The following is a 27,380-nucleotide window of genomic DNA, read 5'->3' on the forward strand; positions in this document are numbered from 1 at the left end:
TAGTGCCCATGTTGTCAGTAATTTCGTCTAATTCATGTGTATTCTTGGGTACAAATAGCAGTTGAGATAGATCAGGCAGGTTATTTGCGAATCTTTCTTTGGTGGCTGGAACAATAGTTCTGCCCAGACGGTAACGCTGAGACATATAGTTAATATCAGTTATACGCAGCATGCACGATACAAGGAAATGGTCTGTAATATCATCACTTTGGGGTACAATATCTATAGCAGTAAGATCGATTCCATGCGATATAATTAGATCTAGTGTATGATTAAAACGATGAGTGGGCCCGGTGACATTTTGCTTGACTCCAAAGGAGTTTATTAGGTCAGTAAACGCAAGTCCTAATGTATCATTTGCATTATCAACGTGAATATTAAAATCTCCCATGATTAGCGCCTTATCAACTGTAACTAGAAGGTCTGAGAGGAAATCTGCAAATTCTTTTAGGAATTCTGTATACGGCCCTGGTGGTCTATACACAGTAGCCAGAGCAAGAGATACATTAGATTTCTTTTGCATGTCTGACAGTGTAACATTTAGCAGAAGTATTTCGAAAGAGTTAAACCTGTATCCTGTTTTCTGGGTAACATTGAGAATATCTCTATATATTGTTGCAACACCTCCGCCACGACCAGTCTGACGGGGCTCATGCTTATAACAGTAGTTTGGTGGAGTAGACTCATTTAGACCAAAATAATCATTTGGTTTTAGCCAGGTTTCAGTCAAGCAGAGTACATCAAAACTATTTTCTGTGATCATTTCATTTACAATAACTGCTTTGGGTGTGAGTGATCTAATATTTATGAGCCCAAACTTTAAAAATTGTTTTTGTTCATTTACTTTACATTTTTCTGGTTTAATTCCGATAAGATTTTTTCTAGATCCTACATTATATTTTGACCTCACTATTCGGGGAACAGACACAGTCTTAATAGTTTTTACAGCGCAAGTACTTTTATCATTTAAGCGAGTGGAACAAAACTCATCATAATAGTTATTAGAGAATTGTCTTACTAGTCACATAGAGCGAAGTGTCCTGGAGATGTTGTCAGAGAGCAGCTCCGCTCCGATTCTGCTGGGGTGTAATCCATCAGCGCGAAACAGCCTAGGACGCTCCCAGAAAAGATTCCAGTTAACAAATAGCAGTTTCTGTTCTTTACACCATGACAACAACCATTCATTTAAAGCAAAAAGTCTACTGAACCTTTCGTGTCCTCGTCGATACGTGGGCAGTGGTCCTGACACGACGATCGTCGCCGCGGGCGTCGTGCTGCGAACCGTCTCGACCAGGCTGCTGAAGTCCCTCTTCAGCGTCTCCGTCTGCCGCAGCGTGGTGTCGTTAACCCCGGCGTGAAGCACGACCGCTCTGGGGCTCTCGTCGGCCTTCAGGATCGCGGGTATCTGCGCAGAAACATCGAGAACACGAGCACCAGGCAAACAATGAGTGTGCACTTTACCTTCGGCTAACGTAGCACTTACGTGTCGGACGATGGAGTCTCCGATGATCACAGCGTCGAGTCCTGTCTCGCGGAGGGGAGCGAAGCGGTTCAGGATGGAGATGTCGAAGGCAGGAGTGGGAGAAGTCGTCGCCCGGGACCCGGCTCGCGTCCTCCGCTGTGGATGCACCCAGGGTCCGCGGTGTCCCGGCGTCGCAGTGAAGGACATCTGGGAAGATCGCGTCCTGGGTGCACCGGGCCTGTGCAGAGAAACACACGGAGTAGACGTGGTGGGACTGTTAGCAGATCGCTGTATACTTACCCCGGACTTGTGAGCGTCAGCCCGGGATGATTCCAGCGCGGCTCTCCGCTCTCTCAGCTGGGCCTGCCTCACCTCCAGGTCGCGAATCTGCTTTCCCACGGCCTAGAGCTCGAGCTGCACAGAGTGGAGACATTCATCCGCCATTAAAGCAAGTAACAGTGAGTACAGCAGTGGTAATGTGTGTGAATAGAGTATTAGCAATGTAAGCGCAGTTAGCTGCAATCACGCTTGCTGATGCTAACGGGCTAAAAGCTAATAGCGGACCCGGGAGATCAAAATAAAACTAGTGATAGCGAGGCGCTCTGATTGTTTTTGTTGTAGAATACAATAGAGGATATATTCACACGTTATATAAACGGAAACGATGATGTATAAAATTGATTTTTGAGTTAAAAATAGTCAATGAAAAGAATATAGTGACGGAGCTCAAACGCAGTACAGCCGCCAACAACAAACAGGAAGTGACGTCTCTGGCTCTGAAAACTGCCATGCCATGCCATTCACTTGTCTCTGCTCAAGTGAATGTGCAGAAGGTGAGAGAGGTATGAGTGGGTTGACACATCAGTCAGGTTTATATTGGCATTAAAATTCTAAGTGATTTACACAAAGTAGGTGGTGATAAAATCTCAGTCTGACAAGAGAAAAAGAGAGAGAGAGAGAGAGAGAGAGAGAGAGAGAGAGAGATTGCCACATGTACAGACAATGTAGTAGGTAAAGAACTATTTATCAAGTGCTTTGCTAACCATATCCTATAGAATTTAAATAAAAAAAAATCAGTAACTACATTATGCCATGTAAACAATATCTTAGATTATATAGTTTAGATTATAAACAGTTTATGTTTAGATTCTAATTTAGATTATTCAGAGATTATTTAGCAATAAAATATTTGTGCTATATATAATATATATGTGTGTGTGTGTATATATATATATATATATAGCTATATATAACAACAAAATATATTAACAATAATAATTCACATATTTAAATAGCATTATAGACACAGAGAAACCAATTTAGTATATCTTATATTTTAGATTTTATAAAACTATATATATATTTTAAAAACCAATTAAAAAATGTATTTAAGGCTAATCTAACAGAAAGTACAGTGTGTAGCTTAGTTACATAATAAGAGAGCTTGATATGAAGAGAGTTTGTTAAAGCAGTAAGATAGAGCTGAATGGTGACCCCTCCTCTTCTCTTTTTCTGCAGTAGCCTACAGGATGTCTTTCATCCACCCTTTCCAAGAGGATCAAAAGCCCGTTAAAAATGACCCCAGTGCATTTTTCTCTCACACGTGTAGTTTCCTCGGCCAGATACCCCTTTTGTCCACATTGTGGAAATGAGCCCTATTTCCCTTTTTAATGCTTAGCTCATTACTCATGCACACACTTACATTAAGCTTATACATTCAGATGGATGTCCTGCCAAATTCAAGCACCCTACTTACGCTAAACTTCCTCTAGCTCATAAATTCAGTGCATCGACTGTTAGCTCAGGTTAGCTCTGCTTGTGTAAATATAAGACTGTATATAACCTTGTTAACAATTCTTCATCGTATAGGCCTATTTCCGTGTGGTATTTCGCTGTCAGACAGATACCAAACCAATCACTCACATTTTATGCATTTTAAGTGAATATACACGTCTTCTGAAAGCAGTAGTTTTTATGACTGTACGCATACACGATTGGAATAACTGCTCAGCAATCTCTGCTTTTGTAGCGCCCTCAACTGGTCAAGTTTGGCACATAGAGTTTCATAAAATACTTGTAAATGGACATATTACAGTTGTAGAGTACATATAACTTTTTTTCTACTCTTTCACCGCTACCCAGAAATTATGTGTAGTATATGTGACACTTTTAAAATCTATTATAACTGAAACAATATTTACGTAACATATAATAATACAATTTTTTTTTAAAATAAAAATAAATAATTCAGTGATTAGTGGGTGTTAACACAATGTCAAAAAGAAGATTAAAATATAATATACCATAATAAACCACAAATGTCTCCTGTTGGAGTTGTCTTACAAATTATAATTAATTTTACACAATATTTACAAATAAATTACCTTTGCGAATAAAACACAATTCACTAATACATATAAATTACGAATAACTGAAGAGAAATAGAGAGCTTTTCAAATGAGAACCAAACTGCATAACCTTTTGAACTTTTGAAGTGCCTGTTGGCTTGAACAGAAAGAGACCTGGAAGCCCTAAATAAAATCCCTGTTAAATTATTTTAAAACAGTTTTTAGTGCTCTAAAATCTTATCTTCTTGTGAACATATCAATGCAACTTATTCAATTCACTGATCCATGTAGTTGTTCAAGACGTCAAGAGCTCAGAAATTTTTTATTACAGTAACAGTAACTGTGAGAGTGATTTTTAGGTGTGTGTGTGTGTGTGTGTGTGTGTGTGTTTGTGTGTGTGTGTGTGTGTGTGTGTGTGTGTGTGTGTGTGTGTGTGTGTGTGTGTGTGTGTGTGCATGTGTGTGTGATAGGAAGCCTATTCACAGTATTTCCTGTGCTGGCCCAGGACCCATGGGAACACATTGAGGAACACATTCAAGCAGAACAATAATGTAGAGAAATTTCTTCTGTCCCCATCATGTGCACACAGTGCTATCCAAGTGTAAAAGTGAATAATAATAATAATAATAATAATAATAATAATAATAATAAACTTTTAATCAGAAGTAACATGAATAAGTGCTAATTCATAATCTGAAAAAAAACTAATTCCCTGTTATTCATTCTGTATTATGTGTCTGTTCTACTCTCACTCTGTACCAGAGTACTGATGTTTCTGGTCATTTAAGTCTTATTGCTGTGTTGTGACCCATGGTGTAGTAATTGGCACTTTCATATCAGGAATGTGGAACAATCATCAGCAGTGGGTGAGCTAAACAAACAAACAGTGGAGATCTTAATTGAGTTATCTTATTTTACTAACATTTTCTCTGTTAATTAGCTGGATGGGTCTTTGTCGGTGGCCCTCTTGAGAAAATAGCCGAGGCTACATGACGTGTTTACACTGTTGAACATCCCTTGTGGTGCCGTCACACGCAACACAGTGCGTTGAGGCCGCAAGAAAGTCAAATTGGATTTGATTCCTCAGATTAGTTCAGAATGATTGAAAAAATGACGTTCCCGAGAGCCCAAAAGGCCTTATCTGAGGGAAAGTATCTTTGCCGTGCACTATTTAGGGAGATAAGAGAGGGCATAATGGCACACGGTACTTGGGTGGTCTGTGTTGTGTGGTTTTATGGTGCGGCACTTTCCCAGAACAAGTGGAAGTAACGCCATATGCATTGTGAAAATGGTTCATAATCTACATGTGACCTCACAGGATGACTTTGATGTTGAACATTGTGTAATTGAAATACAATTAGTTAAACTGAGTGTTGCATCATAGCATGAAACACAAAACCTGGAGCGTAATGTTATATAAGCCTGTTTTATGAAATGATTAATAACTTTTATACACAATTTATAAACTATATAAATTTAATTTATATATTATACACAAAAAATGTAATTTGAAAATCTATCTGTCTCTTGTTTACATTCATATTTAATGATGATTAAAGTTCAAAATAAAACAAGGAATGATAAATCCTTAACTAATACTAAACAACTTTGATTCAGTCAGGAGACATCTACCAAAAAGTTTTATATTAAAGTTAGTTCCCAAGCAAGTTCGAGTGTTCAGGATTTTACAGTCTTTTGTTTTATTTTAAACTTTTATTCGACACACCTACAACATATTCTTGCTATTTACCAAGTATATTTGTATTTTTATGATGATTAAAATTAAAAGTGCTAGATGTTTTAGCTTTCATTCACTCATTCTCCAGAAACATGAGCATTTTCCAGCAAATAGCAAAAGTTCAGAACTTCTTTTTCACTGCACTGTCATTTGTAGGCATAAATAAAGAATAAATATCAAATTCCTTAAAATTACATTACAGTTTACATATCTACACTATGTGGCTCAATATGATGCATTGGTCGTGTGTCTGTCACGTGATTCGTCGTGTGGGCGGGGCCTCAGCATCTCAACCGGAACTGTTTTTCAGAAACTTTCTCCTGCCTTTACCTCTGTAAGTAATCGCAATGTTTTATTTTACCTTGCTTTGCAGATGATAAAGCAGGGTTCTTATTATGTGGAAAAACTATGTTCTCAATGATTTCGTTGTCGTCGGCTTGTCAATTCTGTCGGCTTGTTTTTAGCATTAGCCAGTCAGCTATTGTCATCTGTCAGAGCTGCTGTTTATGTCCATGTTTTGTTTGACAACCTCACTATAATGTATGTGAATTAGTTTTTTGTCTTAAATGAGTTGTGTATTTTATCTTTGTGAAAATTCATGTTTGTTCTAATCAAAGAGGATAACAGTCTCCGTCAGTTCATTACTTTGTCAGTAATTACAAACTCATCACACAACTAACTGTTACTGTATTATTTAACCTTAACCAAACTTAACCAGTTTGAATGCATAATAATTTTAGCAAAGTAAGCGTATAAATCAAATTTGACTTAAGTATCTTTTGTTTCATTTCTATGAGAGATCTAACATCTTGTTTTGTTTTGGGATCATGTTTCTTCCGTCTCATCTTCAGTTATGTGTTAAATAATAGCAGCAACTTAAAATGCAGCCCAGTGCCCATCATGCTTTGCAAAAGCTCGATTTTTATTTGATGTTTTTTTTTTTTTGTAATTTTGTAAACGTTGAAAAATGATATGCAGTCAGCAGTATGTATGATGGTCTCATGTTAAATATTTTGTTCAAGCTCCCACTATTACATCTGGAGTGTTAATTTCTCCTGCTGAGAGAGTGTGTGCTGTAGGTGGGGGGTCACTGTGTTTATGAAGGGGGCTGAGTGTTGATAGGACGGCGCTTAGTAATTTGTCTGAGAGGAGCCCCTTATTCCATAGAGACTCTCAGGTGTCAGTCATCTAAGCAGTCAATCATTCCCAAATGTTGCCTCACAGAAGTGTGTGTGTGTGTGTTTGACTTTACCATGTTCACTTCCATTAGACTTTGCTGTAACAGAGCAGCAGGCATTTTTTTTTAAGTTTTTTAAAAAATGTAATCCTTTTAATTGTTTGTTTTACGTGTTTTTTTACCCCTCCTTTTTCTTTTCTTTACTTTCTTTCTTTCTTTCTTTTTGTTTAGTTTTATTTTGTAAAAAAATGCCAAGCCACTTAATAGATTTTTCCCCATTTTCATCTTTATTTATTTTCACAATTATTGTTCTCACTTTGACATTTTTGCCACACTTTTAAGTTTTGAATGAAAACGTGCTCATCATAAAAGAGGTGTATTTAAATCATAGTATGCATGAATTGCATTTTAGTGCACACCCAGACAAAAAATTAATAAAAATAACACAGGGCACCATTGAACTATGTAATCTATAAAAACAATTTTACTATTTACCAAGAAATTGGTATCATCATAAAAATTCAGCAGTGAATATACTGTACATGTCAGACAGTTAGTTTATATTGCTGCTAGACACGGCAAGACGTCTTCTGAAGCTGCACTGTGGACTCTGAAGGTCTGCTGTAGAACTCAACCATCACCCGGTCCCCCTTTATCTCTCTCTCTGGCCCATGCCAGAGACCACACAGACACAGAAACACACCCTACCAGACCACACAGAGACAGCCATGGGGTCTTGCATGCAAACCGCCCTGGAGCTGTCAGTCTTGTGCTCCGTGTGGGTGTTTGTATACGAGAGAGAGCTTTTGTGACTGTGGCACGGGAAAAATGCCTTGATTGCTGAACTAGTATAGTGTATATACTATAGTGTAGCATCTGTGTTGCTCCGAACAGTAACACGCTTGCTCAGTGTGAGCTGGTTGGGTAGATTTATTTGTTCATGTCTAACAGTTTTTAAATGCACTGAACGTGCTGAATCTTTTCATGTGTGGCTTTCAGCAGAGAATGCCTTTCTTTGAGAATGCCTCCTGAGCCTAAACAAAACACTTAGTGTTTACCTGTGTCTAGTCTAGGTGTGTAAAGGATGTCTCGTGCACGCCAGCCTCCCTTGGTGACTGGCATCTCACCCAACGAGGGCGCGCCGTGGACCAAAGTCACTATTCGTGGAGAGAACCTGGGCACTGGACCCAGTGATCTCATAGGTAATAAACATGTATATATCCATTGCATTACAGATAAACACCCTCCGTTTGAACAAACATACACTAGCGTTTAAAGGTTTGGGGCCATTAAGTTTTATTTTAAGAAATAAATGTTTTTATTCAGCAAGGGCGCATTCAATTGATCATAGGTGATAGTGAAGATGTTACAAAAAAATCTATTTCAAATAAATTTTATTTTCAACTTTTAGATCACGGTTTATTATAAAAAAAATTTATAATAAGCATTGATAATAATAAGTAATAGTTATAATAATAGTAGTAAATACTATTTATAAATTGTAATAATATTTTAAAACATTTTGGATTAGATAAGTGCAGTCTATGTGAGCACAGGAGACTTTTTACAAAAACATGAATTTTTTTTTGCAAATTTTCACCCATTTTCTTCTGATTTAGCAAAGAGCTAAAAAAGGACAATACAAACATACCACTGTTAATATGAATGTCTTCATACAGAAATGATCAGTCTATTAAATCAGTTTTGGCATTAACTTCCTTTTCTCTTGGTCTTTGTCTGTCTTTGTCGATCAGGTCTGTCTATCTGTGGTCATAACTGCTTGCTGACAGCAGAATGGATGTTAGCTAGTAAGATAGTGTGTCGAGTGGGTCCAGCTAAAGATGACAAGGGCGAGATCATTGTGACCACCAAGAGCGGAGGCCGAGGGACGTCCACAGTCTCCTTCAAACTGCTCAAACCCGAGAGGATCGGTGAGACACACTCACAGTGCCCTCTAACTCGTGTACACACACTCCGTGCATGTTTACAATGCTCAATCTTACACCAATTATGCTGAACCCTGACAAGTTGTATGGTCATGTAATCACCTTAAACTGTGCCCTTTCATTCATCAGTTTATTAAAAAATTATTGCATCACTTTGTTTTATACCAACTGAAGTCAGTTTTTTGTTTAAAAAAAATATATCTTGATAATTTTCGGATCTCACGTAAAAGTTTTTTTTGTTTTTTTGTTTGTTTTTTGAATTATCAGCATATGGGTGTGCATGTTAACACACTCAATATCTGTTAAAGGCAAAATCATAATTTCGGTTTGATAGATACACACTCCTTGAATGTACACAGATGCTCTTTGAAGACGGCAATGGATTTTAAGCACTCAACCAATGAGTGCATGTTTTTTTGTGTTTAGGCATTCTGGATCAATCTGCGGTCTGGGTTGATGAGTTGAATTACTATGACATGAGGACCGATCGCAACAAAGGAATCTCTCCTCTCTCGTTGAGGCCGGCCAACCCTTTGGGCATCGAAATAGACAAGTAAAGAAACATTCACAATTGAGTTTGTGTTGTCCTCTTATGAACTTAGAAAGTAAGACATTTACACCTACAACTAATCACAGGTATTTCTCTACTCGACACACACACACATGCACATATGTGCTTCATTTCTGACTTTCTGATTAAAACACACACTCACGTAGACCATAACAAATGCATTTCCTCACACACTTCACCCAAGAAGCACTGCCCTTTGTTTATAAGAGTGGACTGCTGTGTTTATAAGGAAGGAAGTTCAACAGAAAGTAGAAACAGCCCCATTGTGTGTATATCGTCTACCTGGATGAAGTCATTGGTACACCATTTCCTTAGATAGGAAGTGAATCTCTTCCTTTCCCTGACCTCTGCAGCATCTTTAACCATTTATTAATTCATATCTATATATTCAGTCAGATGAGATACACTACAGTTAAAATGTTTGGGGTGGGTAACATTTTGTAATGTTTTATTTTTTTTTATCTTATGCTCACCAAGCCTGCATTTATTGGATTAAAATATAGTAAAAACAGTAATTTAAGAAATCTATTAATAATATTTTTTAAATAATATTTGTTCCTGTGATGGCAAAGCTGAATTTTCAGCAGCCATTACTCCAGTCTTCAGTGTCACATGATTCTTCAGAAGTGTTTCTAACATGTTGATTTTCTATTTCTTTCAAAAAATAAATCTTATTGTACAGCACCCAAACTTTTTCAGCGGTATGTGAGTCATATGTATTTCATCAGTCTATTCTGTGACACATCAAAAGACACTGTGGGTTGGCTTATGCACTGCTGTTTATATGAGGACAGATCTGGTCTTGTTTTCTCTATAGTCTGGACTGTGGTAGATCAGATGGTCTATGATCTGTGGTGTTTTCGTGATGAGTCTTTATAGACCAGCTGTGTGGGTGTCTGTCCTCTATTTTTCAGAGGGAAGGTTCCTCTGAAGGATTTAGAGAACATGTTCCCTAGAATGAGTGGAGACTTCACTAGTGATAATTTCTCTGCCACCTGGTATCTCATCGAGAACCATTCTTTAACCAGGTCGGTCTATATACCATCCATCTGTTCATTTGTTAATCTGCCAAAATAGATTTTTGTTTGATGTGTGTTATGTTTTTTGCTGTTTTAGCTTTGAGCAACTGCGTGCAGCTGTGGGAAATCTTAAGAAACAAGCCAGTAAGAAGAATGAGGGCAGTCTGGCCTACGTGAAAGGAGGTCTCAGCACTTTCTTTGAGGCTCAGGATGCTCTTGCAGGTATGTGTGCTTGGTGTGTACATTTAAACATATAAATACAATCATAAGTAATTCAGTTCTTGCATTTGACTGAAGGGAACAGAAGCATTTTTAGGGAAACAGAATTTTGTGTGGGAAGTAATATAGGGTGGGACTGGATTGTGTCCATGAGGATTTTATTGCGTTTAGGTCATGTTGGAATGATTGTGTTGAAATTACTCATCCCGTAAATACAATGTTGTAATGACCATTGGGAAGCTCAGGATTTCTTTAGAGTTCTGGCTTTTTGAGTCGATTTGAATTAAAGACTGGAAGCACATTGCAATTGATTATAATCAGTTTCATTTGTGAATATAGACTGTACAGTATAGTTTTTTTTTATTTTTTGACTTTTTGGATATATTCTGTGTACTTCTGATGAAGAATTGTTAAGCTTTTTTTTTTAAATGGGTTGGCTTCTAGATTTAGTTTTAAAAGTAAAGCTCAAATAGTCTCATATAGTTGCATGGGACTTTTATTCAAGGTCTTTTTTTTTTTTTTTTTTGCATCTTACTTCATTGTACACAGGTGTATGTGTCTCTATTCAGAGTGCTGTCATCAGAGGTCAGTGTCACTGTGCAGATTCTATTTTCCAAATCTGTGTGTGTTAGACTTTTCTTGGGTCACTTGTCTGGAGTCAAACAGAAGAACTATTCTTAGCACTGCGTTTCCATGTGATTGACATGCATGAGGACGGATAACAAGGCGTGGTTGTCATAATGTTTATATGAGGTAGTAATAAGGTTGTCATTGTGCTGAGAGGAAACGAGAGAGCAGCAGACGGAAGCTGCACTGATTCCCAGAGAAGACTCACAAAACTTACCAGGCAGAAGTCAAAACATACCTCAGAGACAGAGGAAGTGTACCACATAGCATTCCGGACCCCGGGGAGAGCCGGAGGTTAGCCATGACGTCATTGTGTACAGAAGTTTCCCAAATCCAGATCTGGAGACAGAAAAAAGACTTAATTTAGTTTTTTTGTGCAATGGTTTATCTTCGTATTTAGGTACTCTATAGCATGCATATATATATATATATATATATATATATATATATATATATATATATATATATATATATATATATATATATATATATATATATGCGCTATAGAGTGCATGGCCTTAAAAAGTCTTATAATGTCTCAGATTCAGTTTTGTCAAATTTAAGGTCATAAAATTCTTAAATATCTTAAATGGTATAACACAAGTCGTAATAATCATTTAAGAGATCTTAAATTTGGGGCAGAAAAACAGGAATTATGGTACGGTCTATTGTGATTATTAAACTTCAAAAGGCTGTGATTAAATAAATGCGAGGAACACATTTTCAACACATTGATAGTCAATACACAGCATTGTTGCACGTGCTACAGGCTCGCGGTTTCAGAGCAGTTCGCAATCAGTGAATAGCACACATTTATGCCAAGTGATTGTATATGGTCTACTGTTGATGAATTATGATAGCGTTTACATTATGGGGTTTATATTGTAAAATGTTTTTTTTTACAGTTCAAATTTTATTTGCAAGTTGTAATAGCAATGCACAGACAATTCAAAAGAAGATTATATTTTGGGATTGTTTATAATTAAAACTCAGCGTTTGTAACATTATAAATGTCTTTACTATCACCTTTGATCAATTCATTGCATCATTGCTGAATGAAAGTATTAATTTCTGACCCCAAACTTTTAAACGGTAGTGGAGATGCTTTTTCTCTCTCTTTCTCTCACTGTCTTTGTCTAGCTATCCATCAGAAGCTTGAATCGGACGGCACTGAGAAGGTGGAGGGCTCTATGACCCAGAGACTAGAGAATGTCCTTAACAGTAAGACATAAACCCAGACACATGCTCAGAATCACACACGATTACACAAAACAGCTAAATTTAAGATCAGAGTTGCATATGCATTCTCTTTAGACCATCAAAGCCACACATTTCACACAGACCTCGGCGTGTTTCTATGAGTGCGTCTGCGTGTGTTCGAGACCACTCATATCCCAATCATATCTCCATATCAATTCTCTCATGTGACGGAAGGTCAATAAACATGCTCGTTTCCTCCGAGCCGCACAAATAAACCAGTCACACACTGACGTGCTTTCATCGCCAGCCCCTCCTTATCCTCCTCACCACCCATCTTTACAAGTACATTTAGATGTATGTTCTTACCAAAGCCACTTAATGCCTTTGACTCTCAGCCAATCGCAAAGGGGCACAATAGTGGAAAAAATGCTTGACGGACTTTTATAGTGGTCAGGGGGCTGGTTCTTATTAAATCTGACCAAGGGATTCCAGAATAGCCGACCACCCAAGAAGAGGGAGCGTAAGAGATCTTGAATTTATTTCGAACCAAGCAAGGATGATTAAACCATTTTTTTATCAGCTGTTGCCCTTCTACACCCTTATCTCATCTCTTTCCATTTGCTCATTCTTCTCAGGAGCAAGTGAAACTGCTGACACCCTGTTTCAAGAAGTGTTGGGCAGAAAGGACAAGGCTGACTCCACACGCAGTGCTCTCAATGTCCTTCAGAGATTCAAATTTCTGTTTAATCTGCCACTCAACATTGAGCGCAACATCCAGAAGGTGGCATCCCCCATTCATACATACATACATGCTGTACAGTTTGGGTACAGGGATATTTGAAATATTTATTAAATACATACATATACATACATATACATCAGCAGGGACACATTAAATTGATCAAAAGGGACAGTAAAGACTTATGTTGAAAAAGAAATAATAATAATTTGAATAAATGCTGTTCTTTTGAACCTTCTGATTATCAAAGAATCTATGTTTAACAGTTTCCACAAAAGTATTAAGCAGCACAACTGTTTTCAATATTGCTTATAATAAAAAAGTTTGTTTCTTGAATACTAAATTCAGCATATTAGAATGATTTCTGAAAAATGTGACACTGAAGACTGACGTAATGGCTGCTGAAGAAAGTAATAAATGTAATTGTAAAATATATATATATACATATATAAAAAATAGTTAATATAAATTGTAATATTATTATCACAATATCTCATAATTATTATAAAATATTTTTGTATATTAAAATTTATCAAAAAACTGCAGCAGAAGTGACTTCTTTTAAAAACACTGCAAAGTCGTACCACCCCAAAACTTTTGAAAGGTAGTATATATACTTTATGAGAAATAAAAATGATCTCTGAATGCTAAACTGACTGTATGTATGTGTATGGTTTCCTTCCAGGGCGATTACGACGTTGTTATAAATGATTATGAGAAAGCCAAATCTCTGTTTGGGAACACAGAGGTCCCTGTCTTTAAGAAAGGTGATCTGATCTTCACTGATAATAATTGATAACATATGTTAATATGACACGCATACATTCACATTACCTGGAGTACTGTGTAAATGTTAAAAAAGATTGTCTGCATATCTATTTGTAGTGTATTCGGAGGTGGAAACACGGGTGGAAACCCTGAGGAAACTGCTTTTGGATAAACTTCTGGAGACGCCATCCACTCTACATGATCAGAAACGCTATATCAGGTATGTTAAGCTCACGTTATTCATCACCTGTGACCGGAGTTTTCATGCTTTTTGATGCCAGGGAAATAGTAAAAACATACTGTGTGAGAAATCAATAGAATTTTCAATCTTTCCTGTCACTTTTGATCAACTTAATGTATCATTCCTGAATAAAAGTATTAATTTTTTACTTACCCCAAGCTTATGAGTGGTAGTGTAAATATTTGATATTTAATTATTTATTTTAAGTAATTACATTCCCTGCCTTACATGACCTGTCATTGTGAGAGGGGTTTAAGGGGTCCTGAAAAAGGACGTGATTATATTGCTCTAATGATTCTCTCTCTTTTTTTTACTCAAGATACCTGTCGGATCTACATGCTCCAGGTGACCCAGCATGGCAATGTATAGTCGCTCAACATAAGTGGATCCTGCAGCTGATGCAAAACTGTAAAGAAGATTATATCAAAGAGCAGAAAGGTACACACACTCATACAGATAGTTTGAAATAAATTGATGGGTCCTCTACAACTCCGAAGAGTGAAAGCAGTGTGTGTGTTTGTTTAGATAGAGAGCAGCCCGTGTGTGGTCTGGTCATGACCTTGTAGAGAACAGGAAGTCCACAGAGCTCTATAGTGTGGCAGAGCGGGTGGGGGGGGAGGGGGGGGGGGGGGGGGGGGTTGCTGTAAAGAGAGACAGACATCGGGGAATACAAGGAGAGAGAGGAGCATAGATAAAAGCAGGAGATGATTGGAAACCTGGATCAACACCAGCATTATTTTTTTTATCAAAAGAAAGAAAGAGTAAATATCCAAGTGGCTGAATGGTATACATCTTTATCTGTGAGAGAGAAACATGACATGTGTACACCATGTGGACATATTGAATGTTTCAGACTATATCAACAATTTAATCAAGACTTAGGAAGAGTCCCAGAAAGATCTTTAGTGCCATCTACTGTCAGAGAAGAGCTACTGCACTAGGGGTGTGCAGAGGAGCCAATATCTCTATCTGTAACAATTTCAAAATGATCTGTATCAGGATAAAATCCGGAAGTGGGCGGTGCTTTACCCAGATGTTCATACAATTACTGCAAACCGTTATTTCAATGAATTTACAGCCTATATTTTTTCCTCATAGTTATCACAAAAAAATATATTTATATATTCGTTGTATAACTGATAAAATTATAATTTTCTTTATGATAAAAACATTTAAATATCATCTGATTGTCTGAGCTGATAGCCTCGTATAGACAGTCCTTTGAGGTGTAGTGCGGTTGGGCGTCAGGTGACCTGAGTTCGAATCTAAGCTCAGAGAGGGACCTTTCCTGATTAAAACGTTCTAATTAAAACAGTAGTAATAGATGTTAATAAAAGTAAAATAAGAGGAATATATATAACTCTGAGTAATGTCAGGTGAAACCACAACTTCAAATAAGAAGAGGCTGACTCTATAACTAGCAGATTAAAGAACTTGGAGGTTGAAAAATATAAAAAAGAAAACTTTTTACTGTGCATATAAATGTAAATCTGTAAAAATTAAATACCTGCATAAATGCCATCTTTGAGAGAGATTAAGACAGAGAAACATGTAGCCTATCATACCGTGTAAAACATTTTAATAACATATCAAGCAGTAGAACATGTATATGTATCTTAGTTTATTATTAGGTTAGAGCTCTTTTGGTTTCTGAGCAGAGCGCAAAGTCACTTTGCATAAAAGCATTTGCCTCATTATTTGCGCTCAAATCACTGGGAAAAAAAGAAAGGAAAAAAAAAAACAGATTGAAAGAGTGCAGCATCATCTAGACCTGTTTCCCCATGAGCAAGGCTCCAAATATGCCTTCATCTACATCCGACCATGAGTGGAGCATGAATTGGCACTCTTAACTGAGTGTGTGGGGTTAACCGAAACCCTTTATTTTTATAAACATGATTCATTGTTAAATGCTGACGTGTGTAGATGAGCATTCATCGTGTCTCTCTGTGTCAGTGGGTGGTGTCGGTTTAGAGCTGGATCGCTCCTCAGCCCTGAACAGGATCAGCCTCTCAGCTCCAGTGAAGAGAGGAGGCAGCTTCCAGACACCTAAAGATGACTGTGAGTACAATAACAGAATGATTAACATATGATTTCTGAAGGATCATGTGCTGCTGACAAATTCAGCTTTGCCACCAAAGGCATAAACTTGTTTTCAATTACCGTATTTTAAAATAGAAAACCTTTATTTTAATTTGTTATAATATTCCACAATATAATTGTTTTTACTGCTTTTAGCTTGTTGAGGATAATATACTTCTTTCAAAGACAATAAAAAAAATCGTACACATATTATATACAGATATATTGTAATGTATGGCACGTCCTGATTTTGCTGAGTTAGGTGTGTTCCTAGGTCAACATATTTTGTTGACCCTGGAACAACATTTTATATATATAAAAATATATTCTTGACCATATCCCTACACCTAAATCTAACCTTAACCATGAGTAATCCCTAAAATCAGAGGAAATGATAGATGAATGACACTGATGTACAAGCACCAAACAGTGATTTTAAGCGTACACTTCACAAAATCTATAAACTGGTTCTTCAAATCTGATTGGTTAATCACTATGTTGTCCCAGGAACATGTCTCACTTGGTAAAATCAGGTTCTGCGTAATGTATGATTTTCGCTGAATTTGAAACTGCACCTAGTTAGCTTGAGTTGTGAAAGTCATAGAAAGCTCATCGTCAGCCACTTTAATTTCAGAAACCGAATGCTGCTGTCTTCATAACATTATATCATACATATTTTCTCAGCGAGGCTCTATAAGAGCCCTCAGCAGGTGAGGTTTGTGGAGAAGCTCTCAGACGTGGTCATCAGCCAGCTGCCCAACTTCTGGAAACTGTGGATCTCTTACGTCAACGGCAGTCTGTTCAGTGAGGTAGATGCATGGACAAATATACTCAGAAGTGTTAGAAACAAAGCTTAGTGTAATCATGTTTTGATGATCTTGTTGACTGTGTTGTCTTGGACAGACGGGAGAGAAGTCTGGTCAGGTGGAGAAGTTAAAGAAGAATGCCCGGCAAAGACAGAATGACTTTAAGGTCAGTAAAGCAGCTGGAATTGTTTTGAGCTTGTGGTCCTGAGATTAAGAGTGTGCGCATGAGCCACTAAGGTTCAAGAGTAGTGACGCACCAAAATTTATGAAACTGAAAATATTTGGCCCAAAAATGAATTTTCAGTTTCATCTGAAACTGTTTAGAGGGCTAAATCATTAACGTAAACTGGTGTTTAATCTGCGTTTCTTCCATAGCGCATTTTGATATAGTCAAGTGTCTGTTTCATGCACATAACAGGTGAACATGTCATTTTGATGAACCAAAATCAGAATAACATGAATATCATGAACATCAGTAGATATGTTGAAAGGCACAATATTTATATTTAATCAACCTGTTGTCTTAAAAGACAATTTATACAGTAACCATTTAAATGTTTAGATTTCAACAATAATTAGAGCAGAAACAGAATTATATTATATCCTTTTGTGCAATTTAATGGTTTATATTACAACTCTTTTAGCTTTTATCTGAGTGTTGATTATTAAATTAAAATTATTTTTGAAAAACCATGATGGGTTTGGCACAATTGGTTGTGTTTAGGGCATGATCGAGGAGGTGACCTGTCGTTTGGTGCAGCTGGTTCGAGGGGCTATGTTACCCTCCTCTCTTACTGAGCAGCAGCTGAGGCAGTATGGAGGCTGGGACACCAAAACCCCTCTCAGCGGAGCCTGGCTCACTCAGGTCATCCACACCGTCAGGTAAGTGAGGGAGGTTGTAGTAGAAATGTAGCAATTAGTAATAGGTCAAAATGAAAATTCATAGCCAAAAACAAATTTGCTAATTGCATACTCTTCTGTCGACGTAAAGGGACCGTTCACCCAGAAATGAAAATTCTGTCCTTAATACTTACCATTATGTCATTCCAAACCTGCACGGCTCTGTGGAAAACAAAAGAAAAAATTTTGTGAAGTCTCCGTGTGTGTGTGTGTTTTTTGTGCATACAGTGGATTTGTTTAACATTATTTAAAAAAAAAATTATATTGCCCAAAAGAAAGTCAGTCATTAAGGGTTAAGTAAATAATGGCACAATTTTATTTTTTGGTAAACTATCCCTTTAAGCAAGTTTGTTGTTTTGTGGTGTTCATCTGTTTCATGTAAATGTGAAACATAAAACATTTTTTTAATGATCATTCATATTTACATTAGATCCAGGATCATTGCAGATGCGGGCTGCTGTTTTTTATGTCACAGAAGCTGTTATTAAATGTTTAAGTGCTGGTTTCTGTTGGCATTTTCAGCCTTTTTCCCCCCATTCAGTTTGTTCATCCTCTCCTTGTGTTTTCACACAAAACTCATTTGATTTAATCTCTTAGGTTAAGTCTGGAAGCTCTGTCAGCTTTAGAGATTCCTAATGACTTGCTGCAGGTGATTCAGGATTTACTTCAGGACCTGCGTGTGCACTGTCTGCTGACCACACTACAACACACTGAAGAGGGTAAAACTACACATTCACTCAGCTTTTGTAAATGTCTTATATTTCAGGCGAACAATGGCATGAGATTGCTGAACTATTCTACAGAATATTTGCTTAAAATGCCTTGCAGATAAGGTTATTGGTCAACACTGATCATCTCAAGATGGACTGACCGAAATATCAGTCTATCACTGATGTTGATTGCTCCAGATGAAAACAATAGAGGGAGCTCTAGAGCTCTCAACTAAATATATTTGCATTCAAATTAAGTATAAACAATTTATTAGTCATTTTAGGGTTTTATCAAGACATGTCTAGTGAACTAAAGTTTTATTGACTAATAGCCAACTAATGTTATAACTAATAGCCAAATACTTTTTCAAATAACTAGCTTTCCCAGTTAAAGTAGTTTCCTTAATACTGAGGATGAGAGAATGGGGGAAGTGAGTTTTCAATGTTATTGATTATTTAATATTGATTATACTTTGTGTTATTTAGACGTTAAGAGACTTGCAGAAAAAGAAGACTGGGTTGTGGACAATGAAGGAATCACGTCACTGGTAAATCTTTTGCTTTTATTATATTTTTTCTAGTTTATTTCATTCTAAAAACTTGAAAATCCAAACCTTAAGGATGAATGGTGTGTCTGTTTCAGCCGGCCCAGTTTGAGCAGTGTATGGTTCAGATGCTGCAGTCTCTGAAAGAGCCCATGGAATGTAAACCTGGAGAGATCAATGTACAAATATTCACACGACACTCGTCCTCTGCCCTTCCACTGCAGATTATATGGAGAGTAATTATTTTCATGTGTTTCTGTCTTTTCGTGCTCAGATCTTTAATCTGGATGTGGTTCAAGACAAAGCTTGTGAGCAGTGTGTTTCTATCATGAAGGTAGTGTGTTCTGGTTTCTGTGTATGTTGGGATTTGTAAATATAATCCATGCTGAATAAAAATAATTTGTATGTCTCTGCTTGGTACAGGTCTTTATTAAGTGCCTTGAGCATCTCAGCACCAAGACTGATGGAGAAACTGGCACCTCTCAGTGAGTTTTATTCTATATTAAGTTTATTATGTAATATATTATATATACCTTTTCAACAGTAATTTTGATTTAATGACTGTAAAAATAGCAAATGGTGTAAAGTTCTGTAAAAAATTTTTTTTTAATTATTGCATTTTTCATTGTTGTGATGCACATTTCTTTCAGGCAAGTCTGAACAGCTTTGTGTCACTGAGCCATATATATATTGTTTAGTCTGGATGTTTAAGTTTAGAGTGGGAGTATGATATCAAGGTTTTTCTCTTTCAGTTTGTCTGTGGACTTGGCCTCTCCTGATCTATTTGGAAGCATCCAAGAAGACTTTGTTTCAAAACCAGTAAGTCCACCCCCCCCCCCCCCTTCCTGATTTCCAGCTTTATCCATGCTCTTTATCTCTATTTACATGAATAATGCATATTTAAAAGAGTACTGTGCTATAAAATACATACAGATTTTATTATTCATATAAAAAATATGAATTGTGGCCTAGCAGTTAGCACATCAAGCTGTGGTGCTCATATGGGAGATAAGGGTCTGAATCTGACTTGCGTTGGATACTCATTACATTCGCCACTCTTCACTTTTTTTGTATATCCACTTTCACTGTCAATAAAATATAAAAAATGGCCACATAAATAAAATGCAGTATGTGTAGACTGGTTAGCTGGTTACTACATCAAGTAGCCCTATGTGGTATTTTATTCACAGTAAACTGCAGAGGTGGATGTCACTATGTGACAGGATATTTGAGTACGGAGAATAGGAAGTGAGTTTAGATAACAGCTGCCTTCATGCTACTCTGACATGCTCCGCTTCTCACTTTATTTTAAATGATTTCTCTCTGACTGAAATCCAAATAACACTGTTGATGTTCATCTGAACCACAGTGTCAGCGTACTACTAAAAACTGAAAACATGATAGACTGAGAAAAAGAGAGAGAGAGAGAGAGAGTTTAAAAATGATCAAAACGAAACCTTGTTGATTAAAGATATTCAGAGACCTCAACTAACCTTGAGTGCTTCCTCCCTCTATTAAACCCTTCTTTTAAAAAAACTTTTTTGAGGCATTTCTTTATATATATTTGCAATTATGAGCTGGGTATTGATTCAGATGTCCCGATTTGATTTTGATTCACAAGCTCTCGATTGGTATTTTCATATTTTAAAACCTTTTTTCTTTTTTTTTGTATAGGGTCCTTTTTTAAACAATAATAGGGCCATATAAAATATTTATATGAGCTATCAGAGCAGCTAGGGATGAAATTCATGTATTCATATCATCGTAGTGAGAAGACAGAGGTTGAAAACTCCACGAGCGTCGCCTGTGCTTGCGTAAACAAAACGCCATTCATTCATTCATTCATTCATTCATTCATTCATTCATTCATTCATTCATTCATTGAGGAAATTATGGCGCCTTTACGTGTGATGTCAAATGCTTCCACAGATTTGTAGAGTATTGCAAATCACGGTTTGTTCTTGGTTCTTGTCAACAGTATCTCCACCATAATAAGCACTGAATGGATGACAGGCTTTCTGTTGTAACATTGCATTTAAAAAAAAACATTAATTGAAATATCTATTTTTGCCCAGCCTTACAACTAACTAGTCATGCAAGGGGGATTTTTAGTGTCCATAAGAAGTAAGTTCCTTTAAGTTTAAGTGTCCTAGCAGAGCAACCACAGGTATAGTTCATAACATCAACTTATGGACATGTTCCAGTAACATTTGACAACCAGAAAATATGCAAATACTTTTTGTGCCAATGTTAAACTATACATATGTGACCATGAACCACAAAACCAGTCATAATGGTAAATTTTTCAAAATTGAGATTTAAACATCATCTGAAAGCTGAATAAATAAGCTTTTTTGTTGATGTATGGTTTGTTAGGATAAGACAATATTTGGCCGAGATACAACTATTTGAAAATCTGGAATCAGAGGGTGGAAAGAAAATTAAAATTATAATAATATTAAGAAAATTGCCTTTAAAGTTGTCCAAATGAATTTCTTAGCAATGCATATTACTATTCAGAAATTAAGTTTTGATATATTTACAGTAGGAAATTTACAAAATATCTTCATGGAACATGATCTTTACTTAATATCCTAATTATTTTTGGCATAAAATAAAAATCAATAATTCTGACAAATACAATGTATTTTTGGCTATTGCTACAAATATAACCTGGCGACTTAAGCCGTTTTTTGTGTTCCAGGGTCACAAATGATGTTGGTTTGTAATTTGAAACGTGACATCTTAGTTAAAATATTTGCACGGTATATAAAATAAATGCAATTTTTTTAAATATTTTAGTAAAATAGTGCAAATAGTGTTTGTGTGTGTGTGTGTTATTTATTAGTTGGTTAAGAACCATTTTCCCAAGAAAACATCCTGTGTTCCGTTGTGGATGCTTTTGTCACAGTTTCCATCTGCAACACAGCAAACATTTGAATATCATGCACAGGAGTCATGTGTTGTGAAAAATAGCAGCTTTTTCTTCAGAGAGCACATGGGGTTTCCCCAAGCCTGCAGTGGAAGAGCTGCAGGTTTCCCCTCTGTCTCTCTCACTTTCTCTGTTTTACTCTCTCTCTCTCTCTCTCTCTCTCTCTCTCTCCTTCACAGACTGGTTTTTGGTTAAGTAGAGGCACAGACATACCCAATCATATCTGTTATAGTACTGCTTGTTCAACTGTATGCATATAAATGTACAAGTTTGGGGTTAGAAGGATGTTTAGGTCTCTTATGCTCACCAAGGCTGCATTTATTTGATCAGATATATAGTTAAAACAGTCATTATATGAAATGTTATTACAATTTAAAATGACTTTTCTTTTTGAACATATTTAAAAAATATTAATTTATTGCTGTATGTAAAGCTCAAGTCTTAGGTGTTACGTGATCCTTCAGAAGTCATTAAAAATCACTATAATCATTCCTATCATTATAATTGAATGCATCGGTGGGGGGGGGGGGATCTCTCTAGATATCTATATGTTCATTGTAACTGATTCAGTTGCTATGTGTATGTTTATTCTGGCTCATGTAGGAGCAACTTCTCCTCATCATCCTAAGTAACTGTCAGTATCTGGAGAGACACACGTTTCTCAATCTGGCTGAGCACCTGGAGAAGAACGGCTTCACCACTGCAGAGAAGATCATCAGGGTACAAAGACACATGCACACTTCCCTTTTACTCCAGTCCAAAGTTGACATTTTCTTTTCTTTTTTTCAGTGATAACAGATGTGTTTCCAAGTGTGATGATTTATGTGTATTTTAGTGAAGTGAGAATGACTCACTCAGAGAATATAGATTGAGGAGAAGCTTGAGGGTTTTTCATGGTGGCATTACAACTCCCTCAAGATGGTGATGGGTGAGGGTTATGCCCTCGTGAAAGGTTATGGTTGGCCTTTCCAGTAAATGCAGATGGTTTTAGTGAAAGAGTGTGTTGGGCTCAACGGTTTGTGTAAATCAATAAAGTATGATAAAAATACTCTGCATTGCACCTTTCAGAGAAATTTAACTCTGATTAAGAGCTTGGAGAGCCCACAGAAGAGGTTTATTACATGGTCATAAAGTATCTCTGACATATTTATCTTAGTACAGACAAAAAATAATTTATTCTTGATCTTGCGTTGTAGTGGTATTCAGAGTGATTTAGAGCTGCATATCTATTACTTTTGTTAATTGTGATGAAGGATTTGAACAAACCATTTACTTGACAATGACTTAAAAATATGTAACAACAATTGGACTGTTTCTCAGAGAAGACTGACACTCATCTGTCAGGACAGATGTCCATCTATGGTGTTTCACAGAGTTCCCGCAGATTTTGTCCCCTTTTGAGATGGTGCTTTCCATTCTGGTTTTTGAGGACTTCCCTAAAATTCAAAACACATCAAAATGATGGACATGCATGAGTGTTCTCTACTCATTCTGCAAGAAGTGTGTGATGTTAATGGTTTCTTAAGGTCACATGTACTTCAGGAGATAATCTTGTATGATCAGTGGTTTGTAATTGAACTGAAAGCATGCTCTTGTTCTTCAGGTCAGCATAGAGGCATTGAGACAGCTGGATGAATATCTGTTTGAGATGTACATTGAGAAAAAAACGGATCCTATCGTCGGCTCTCTGGAGCCTGGCATCTATGCCGGATACTTTGACTGGAAGGACTGCCTTCCACCTACAGGTATTACACACCTCAATGATGTAAAGTTGACAACCCTCTGTGGACGTTTCTAGAAGTCTATTTGAAACACCATCACCCTGGAGATGGTACTAATAGAGAAATATCCACACACTTGCTAGTCTTAAATCTGCAGTTTCAGTTTGCCGTCATTGTTTTTATGTCAGTTTCAGTTATGGTAATGTGTATGTGTGTGTGTATATTGATCGGGTGTGTTGGTGCATACTTGACTAAATGCAATGGTTTATGTGAATCATTTGTGAACTTACAAGAATGCTTCCTGCTTCTGAGATGTTATAAGAAGAACTTGTTGAACTGTGTAAAACCTACTTTTCTCCACAACTGCTCTGATTTAGCTCCCAAAATAGACAAACCAACATTATTAGACATTTATGTACACTTCCATTCAAAAGTTTGGGATAAATATGTATTTTTTTTTCTTTTTATATATACTTTTATTAAAGGAATAGTTCACCCAAAAATGAAAAATCTGTCATTAGTTACTCAGCATCATATCATTCCAAACCCGCAAGACCTTCATTCATCTTCAGAACACAAATGAAGATATTTTGATGAAATCCGAGAGCTTTCTGACCCTGCATAGACAGCAATGCAACTCAAACGTTCTAGGCACAGTAATGTAGTAAGGACATTGTTAACATAGTCCATGTACCAGAGTGGTTCACCCTTAATTGTATGAAGATACGAGAATAGTTTTTGTGTGCAAAGAATACAAAATTACTACTCTCATAGCTTGATCTACCTTTTTTCATTCCCTTTCTCTCTTTCTGACCCAGGTGTGAGGAGTTATTTGAAGGAGGCTTTGGTCAGCATCATCTCTGTTCATGCTGAGGTGAGATGCTCAAACCTTCAGTTCGACAAATCGCTCATCTGCTTTAAAAATGCTCTGTTAGACATGATAACTATAAAGATAACGATGTAGTTCTAAAAATCGTTCTCAATATTAAAGAATAGCAGAGTTCAAACCACAGCTATAGTGATAAATTGTGGTGTGAACAGGCCTTTTACCACCTTTTACCACCTTTTCTGTTTCAAAACCTTGTGAGCTACTTACATAGACAGCATTTAAAAGTGTTATGTTTACACTTTCAATTCTAAAAGTAAGTTTCATTATAAGTTACCTTGTTTTAGCCAAATTCTAAGACAGTATCACATGTTGTCTTTGTGGATAAGACAATCCCAGAATTCAATTTGACAAGTTATTGGAAAAAATAAAAATAAAAATGTACAATCAACTGTAAACATACACTGCTATTTGAGGGGTTGGTTACAATTTTTAATGAACATTTCCTAAAGGGATAGTTTACCTAAAAATGAAAATTACCCCATGATTTACTTGTCCTAAAGCCATCCTATGTGTAGATGACTTTTTTCGTTCAGACGAATGCAATCAGAGTTATATTAAAAAATGTCCTGGCTCTTCCAAGTTTTATAACAGCAGTGAATAGTGGCTGATATCTTAAAGCCCAAAAACTGCATCCATCCAGTTATTACCAATTCAAAATGAATAATTGTAATAATTAAAATGTAATTTATTCCTGTGATTGCAAAGCTGAATTTTCAGCAGCCATTGATATCTTCATTTGGCGCTAAAACATATTGATGAAATTAATAGACCGTCCCAAAGAATCTGGGTTTTTTGTTTTTTTTTAGGTTTTCACAGTTTCCAAGGAGCTGGTTTCACGTGTAATATCAAAGATCATTGAGGCTGTAGCTGAAGAAATGAGCCGCCTGATGCAGTGTGTGTCCTCCTTTAGTAAAAACGGTGCACTGCAGGTACAAGTCACTTAATGGGACAGTTAACATTTGATCTTAAGATATTGAAATCCACAATCATCGTTTTTCACCATCACAAATATTTCTCTCTCTAGGCACGTCTGGAAATCTGTGCACTGCGAGACGCCATAGAGCCCTACCTCACATCAGAGAGCCTGTAAGACATAAACACACTCAACACAGATGTCTTAATACAATTAAAACCAAAATGTGTTAGTATGATAATGTGGGTGTGTAATGTTGACTCATATGTCTCCTCTGTCTCAGCACTAGTTTTAAGCAGGCATTGGAAGTTCTACCACAGCTACAGAGTGGAGCTGACAAGAAGTAAGTTATCACAGTAACATTTGGAAGTTTCAGTCAAATACATACCGAATGTTATACTTCACCCTGAAAATCTAAAAAAAATATTAGTCATCAGAGATGATGATAATTAGAACATGACATGACATGTCCAAGTGACATTGTTTGGTTCAGTCATGTAGAGAATTAGCTCTAAAGGGAAATTTAGATAAATAATTACAGTTAATTAAGTTTGATTATAACTATTTATATCAGCTGCCAGTAGTAACTGTAGATGAATTGATATTACAAACAACTAATCTGTTTGTCCAGCAAACATTCAGTGTAATTTCATATCAGCTCTAAGAAATGTTATTTTTGTGGCCAGAAAATAAACTTCAGGAATCATTGAAGTGAAATTGATCTGCATGCAGTGACATATACATACACACGGGAGTTAAAGTGGATGAATGAAACCATTTGAGAAACCAGAAAGTGTCGTTATGGAAAATGGGTCACTTAACCACCTGAGCAGAAACCATCAATTTTGCAATGGGGTCTACAGCTTATACTAAACCTCTGTTTCATTTAGTTAAATGTACGATACTTGCATTGCCTTGTTCGTTGAACATCTTTCTTATGATAACCAAGTACTGTGTTTATTTGATCAAAATACATTTATACTTTTATATATTATACTACCATTAAAACTACTATCAATATAGTTTTAAAAAAATAAATGTAATTTATTCCTGTGATGGCAAAGCTGAATTCTCAGAAGCCATTACTCCAGATTTCAGCGTCACATCATCCTTCAGAAATCATTCTAATATGCTGTTTCCGGCCCATTATCAATGCTGAAAACAACTGAGCTGCTTAATGTCTTTGTGGTGACAATAACACATTTTTTTCAGGATCGTCTGGTAAATAGAAAGTTTAAAAAAAGAAAGGTTTTTTTTTTTAACAAGGTACAAGCCTTTACCCTCAGTTTTAATCAGGTTAATGTGTCCTTGTTTAAAACGAACAAACCCTCCCAAAAAAGGAATTGAGCGGATTGTCCTGGCACAATAGTGCAATAAGTACAGATATCAGACATATTTAAAATAAGTACAGATGTTTAGTGATGATTTTGTTTATTGAGGGTAAATTTGGCTTGTTAATAGTTTTCTAATACATCTTTATCTCTCTCTCTTTTCTCAGACTCTTGGAGGAGCTACTGAATAAGTTTAAGAGTAGTATGAAGCTCCAGCTTAATTGCTTCAAGCCTGCCTCTTTTCAGCCTGTGAAGCGATAAGCCTTCACAAATACAAAATTTCAACAGCGCCTCTAAGTTGTAACACTAAGACACCATTTCAGTTTTAAAAAACATTAAAAGAAAATTTATTGCCTCTAATATCCTCTTTTCTACTTGCTGATTTACACTTGTTTTCTTGTAAGCATGTAGTGGCCTGTTAATAATTAATCTGAAAAGTTGCACTGCCTCTTTGTCCAGTTGCACATTAAAAGCCAAAATAAAATGATGTGCTCTTGCA

General features: G+C 36.5%; 2 protein-coding genes across 3 annotated transcripts; one reads left to right on the plus strand and one right to left on the minus strand.

Annotated features, from left to right (window-relative positions):
• Positions 1–1,021: 1,021 nt before the first annotated feature.
• LOC132091878 (uncharacterized) lies at positions 1,022–1,854 on the minus strand. The gene is made up of 2 exons (XM_059497965.1): positions 1,763–1,854; positions 1,022–1,700 (listed from the first exon to the last, which is right to left on the minus strand). The coding sequence occupies exon 2, from the start codon at positions 1,667–1,669 to the stop codon at positions 1,022–1,024; it is 648 nt and encodes a 215-aa protein (XP_059353948.1). The 5' UTR covers positions 1,670–1,700; positions 1,763–1,854.
• Positions 1,855–5,771: 3,917 nt separating this feature from the next.
• Positions 5,772–27,380, plus strand: LOC132092460 (exocyst complex component 2-like). Of its 2 annotated transcripts, none has more exons than XM_059498703.1 (28): positions 5,772–5,882; positions 7,799–7,927; positions 8,480–8,656; positions 9,098–9,224; positions 10,157–10,270; positions 10,359–10,483; positions 12,248–12,328; positions 12,943–13,088; positions 13,732–13,813; positions 13,932–14,034; positions 14,375–14,493; positions 16,009–16,113; positions 16,819–16,943; positions 17,038–17,106; positions 17,665–17,822; positions 18,438–18,559; positions 19,037–19,098; positions 19,194–19,274; positions 19,370–19,429; positions 19,519–19,580; positions 19,848–19,914; positions 22,631–22,747; positions 23,631–23,772; positions 24,567–24,622; positions 25,444–25,566; positions 25,662–25,723; positions 25,834–25,893; positions 27,049–27,380. In XM_059498703.1, the coding sequence occupies exons 2-28, from the start codon at positions 7,810–7,812 to the stop codon at positions 27,140–27,142; spliced, it is 2,757 nt and encodes a 918-aa protein (XP_059354686.1). In that variant the 5' UTR covers positions 5,772–5,882; positions 7,799–7,809; the 3' UTR covers positions 27,143–27,380. The 2 variants fall into 2 exon arrangements, with proteins under 2 accessions (XP_059354686.1, XP_059354685.1); XM_059498702.1 differs by having other exon boundaries at positions 5,790–5,882; positions 7,794–7,927.

The sequence above is a fragment of the Carassius carassius genome, chromosome 18 (assembly GCF_963082965.1).
Source record: "Carassius carassius chromosome 18, fCarCar2.1, whole genome shotgun sequence".
Taxonomy (NCBI): domain Eukaryota; kingdom Metazoa; phylum Chordata; class Actinopteri; order Cypriniformes; family Cyprinidae; genus Carassius; species Carassius carassius.

What these genes read in the sequence shown, in the direction of transcription:
- LOC132091878 (XM_059497965.1), bottom strand. Translation starts at nt 1,669, where the DNA reads ATGTCCTTCACTGCGACGCCGGGACACCGCGGACCCTGGGTGCATCCA.
- LOC132092460 (XM_059498703.1), top strand. Translation starts at nt 7,810, where the DNA reads ATGTCTCGTGCACGCCAGCCTCCCTTGGTGACTGGCATCTCACCCAAC. An exon ending in GCTCAAACCCGAGAGGATCG is followed by an intron (nt 8,657 to 9,097) that starts GTGAGACACACT and finishes TTTTGTGTTTAG; the next exon opens with GCATTCTGGATCAATCTGCG. An exon ending in AGTGTGTTTCTATCATGAAG is followed by an intron (nt 19,430 to 19,518) that starts GTAGTGTGTTCT and finishes TGCTTGGTACAG; the next exon opens with GTCTTTATTAAGTGCCTTGA.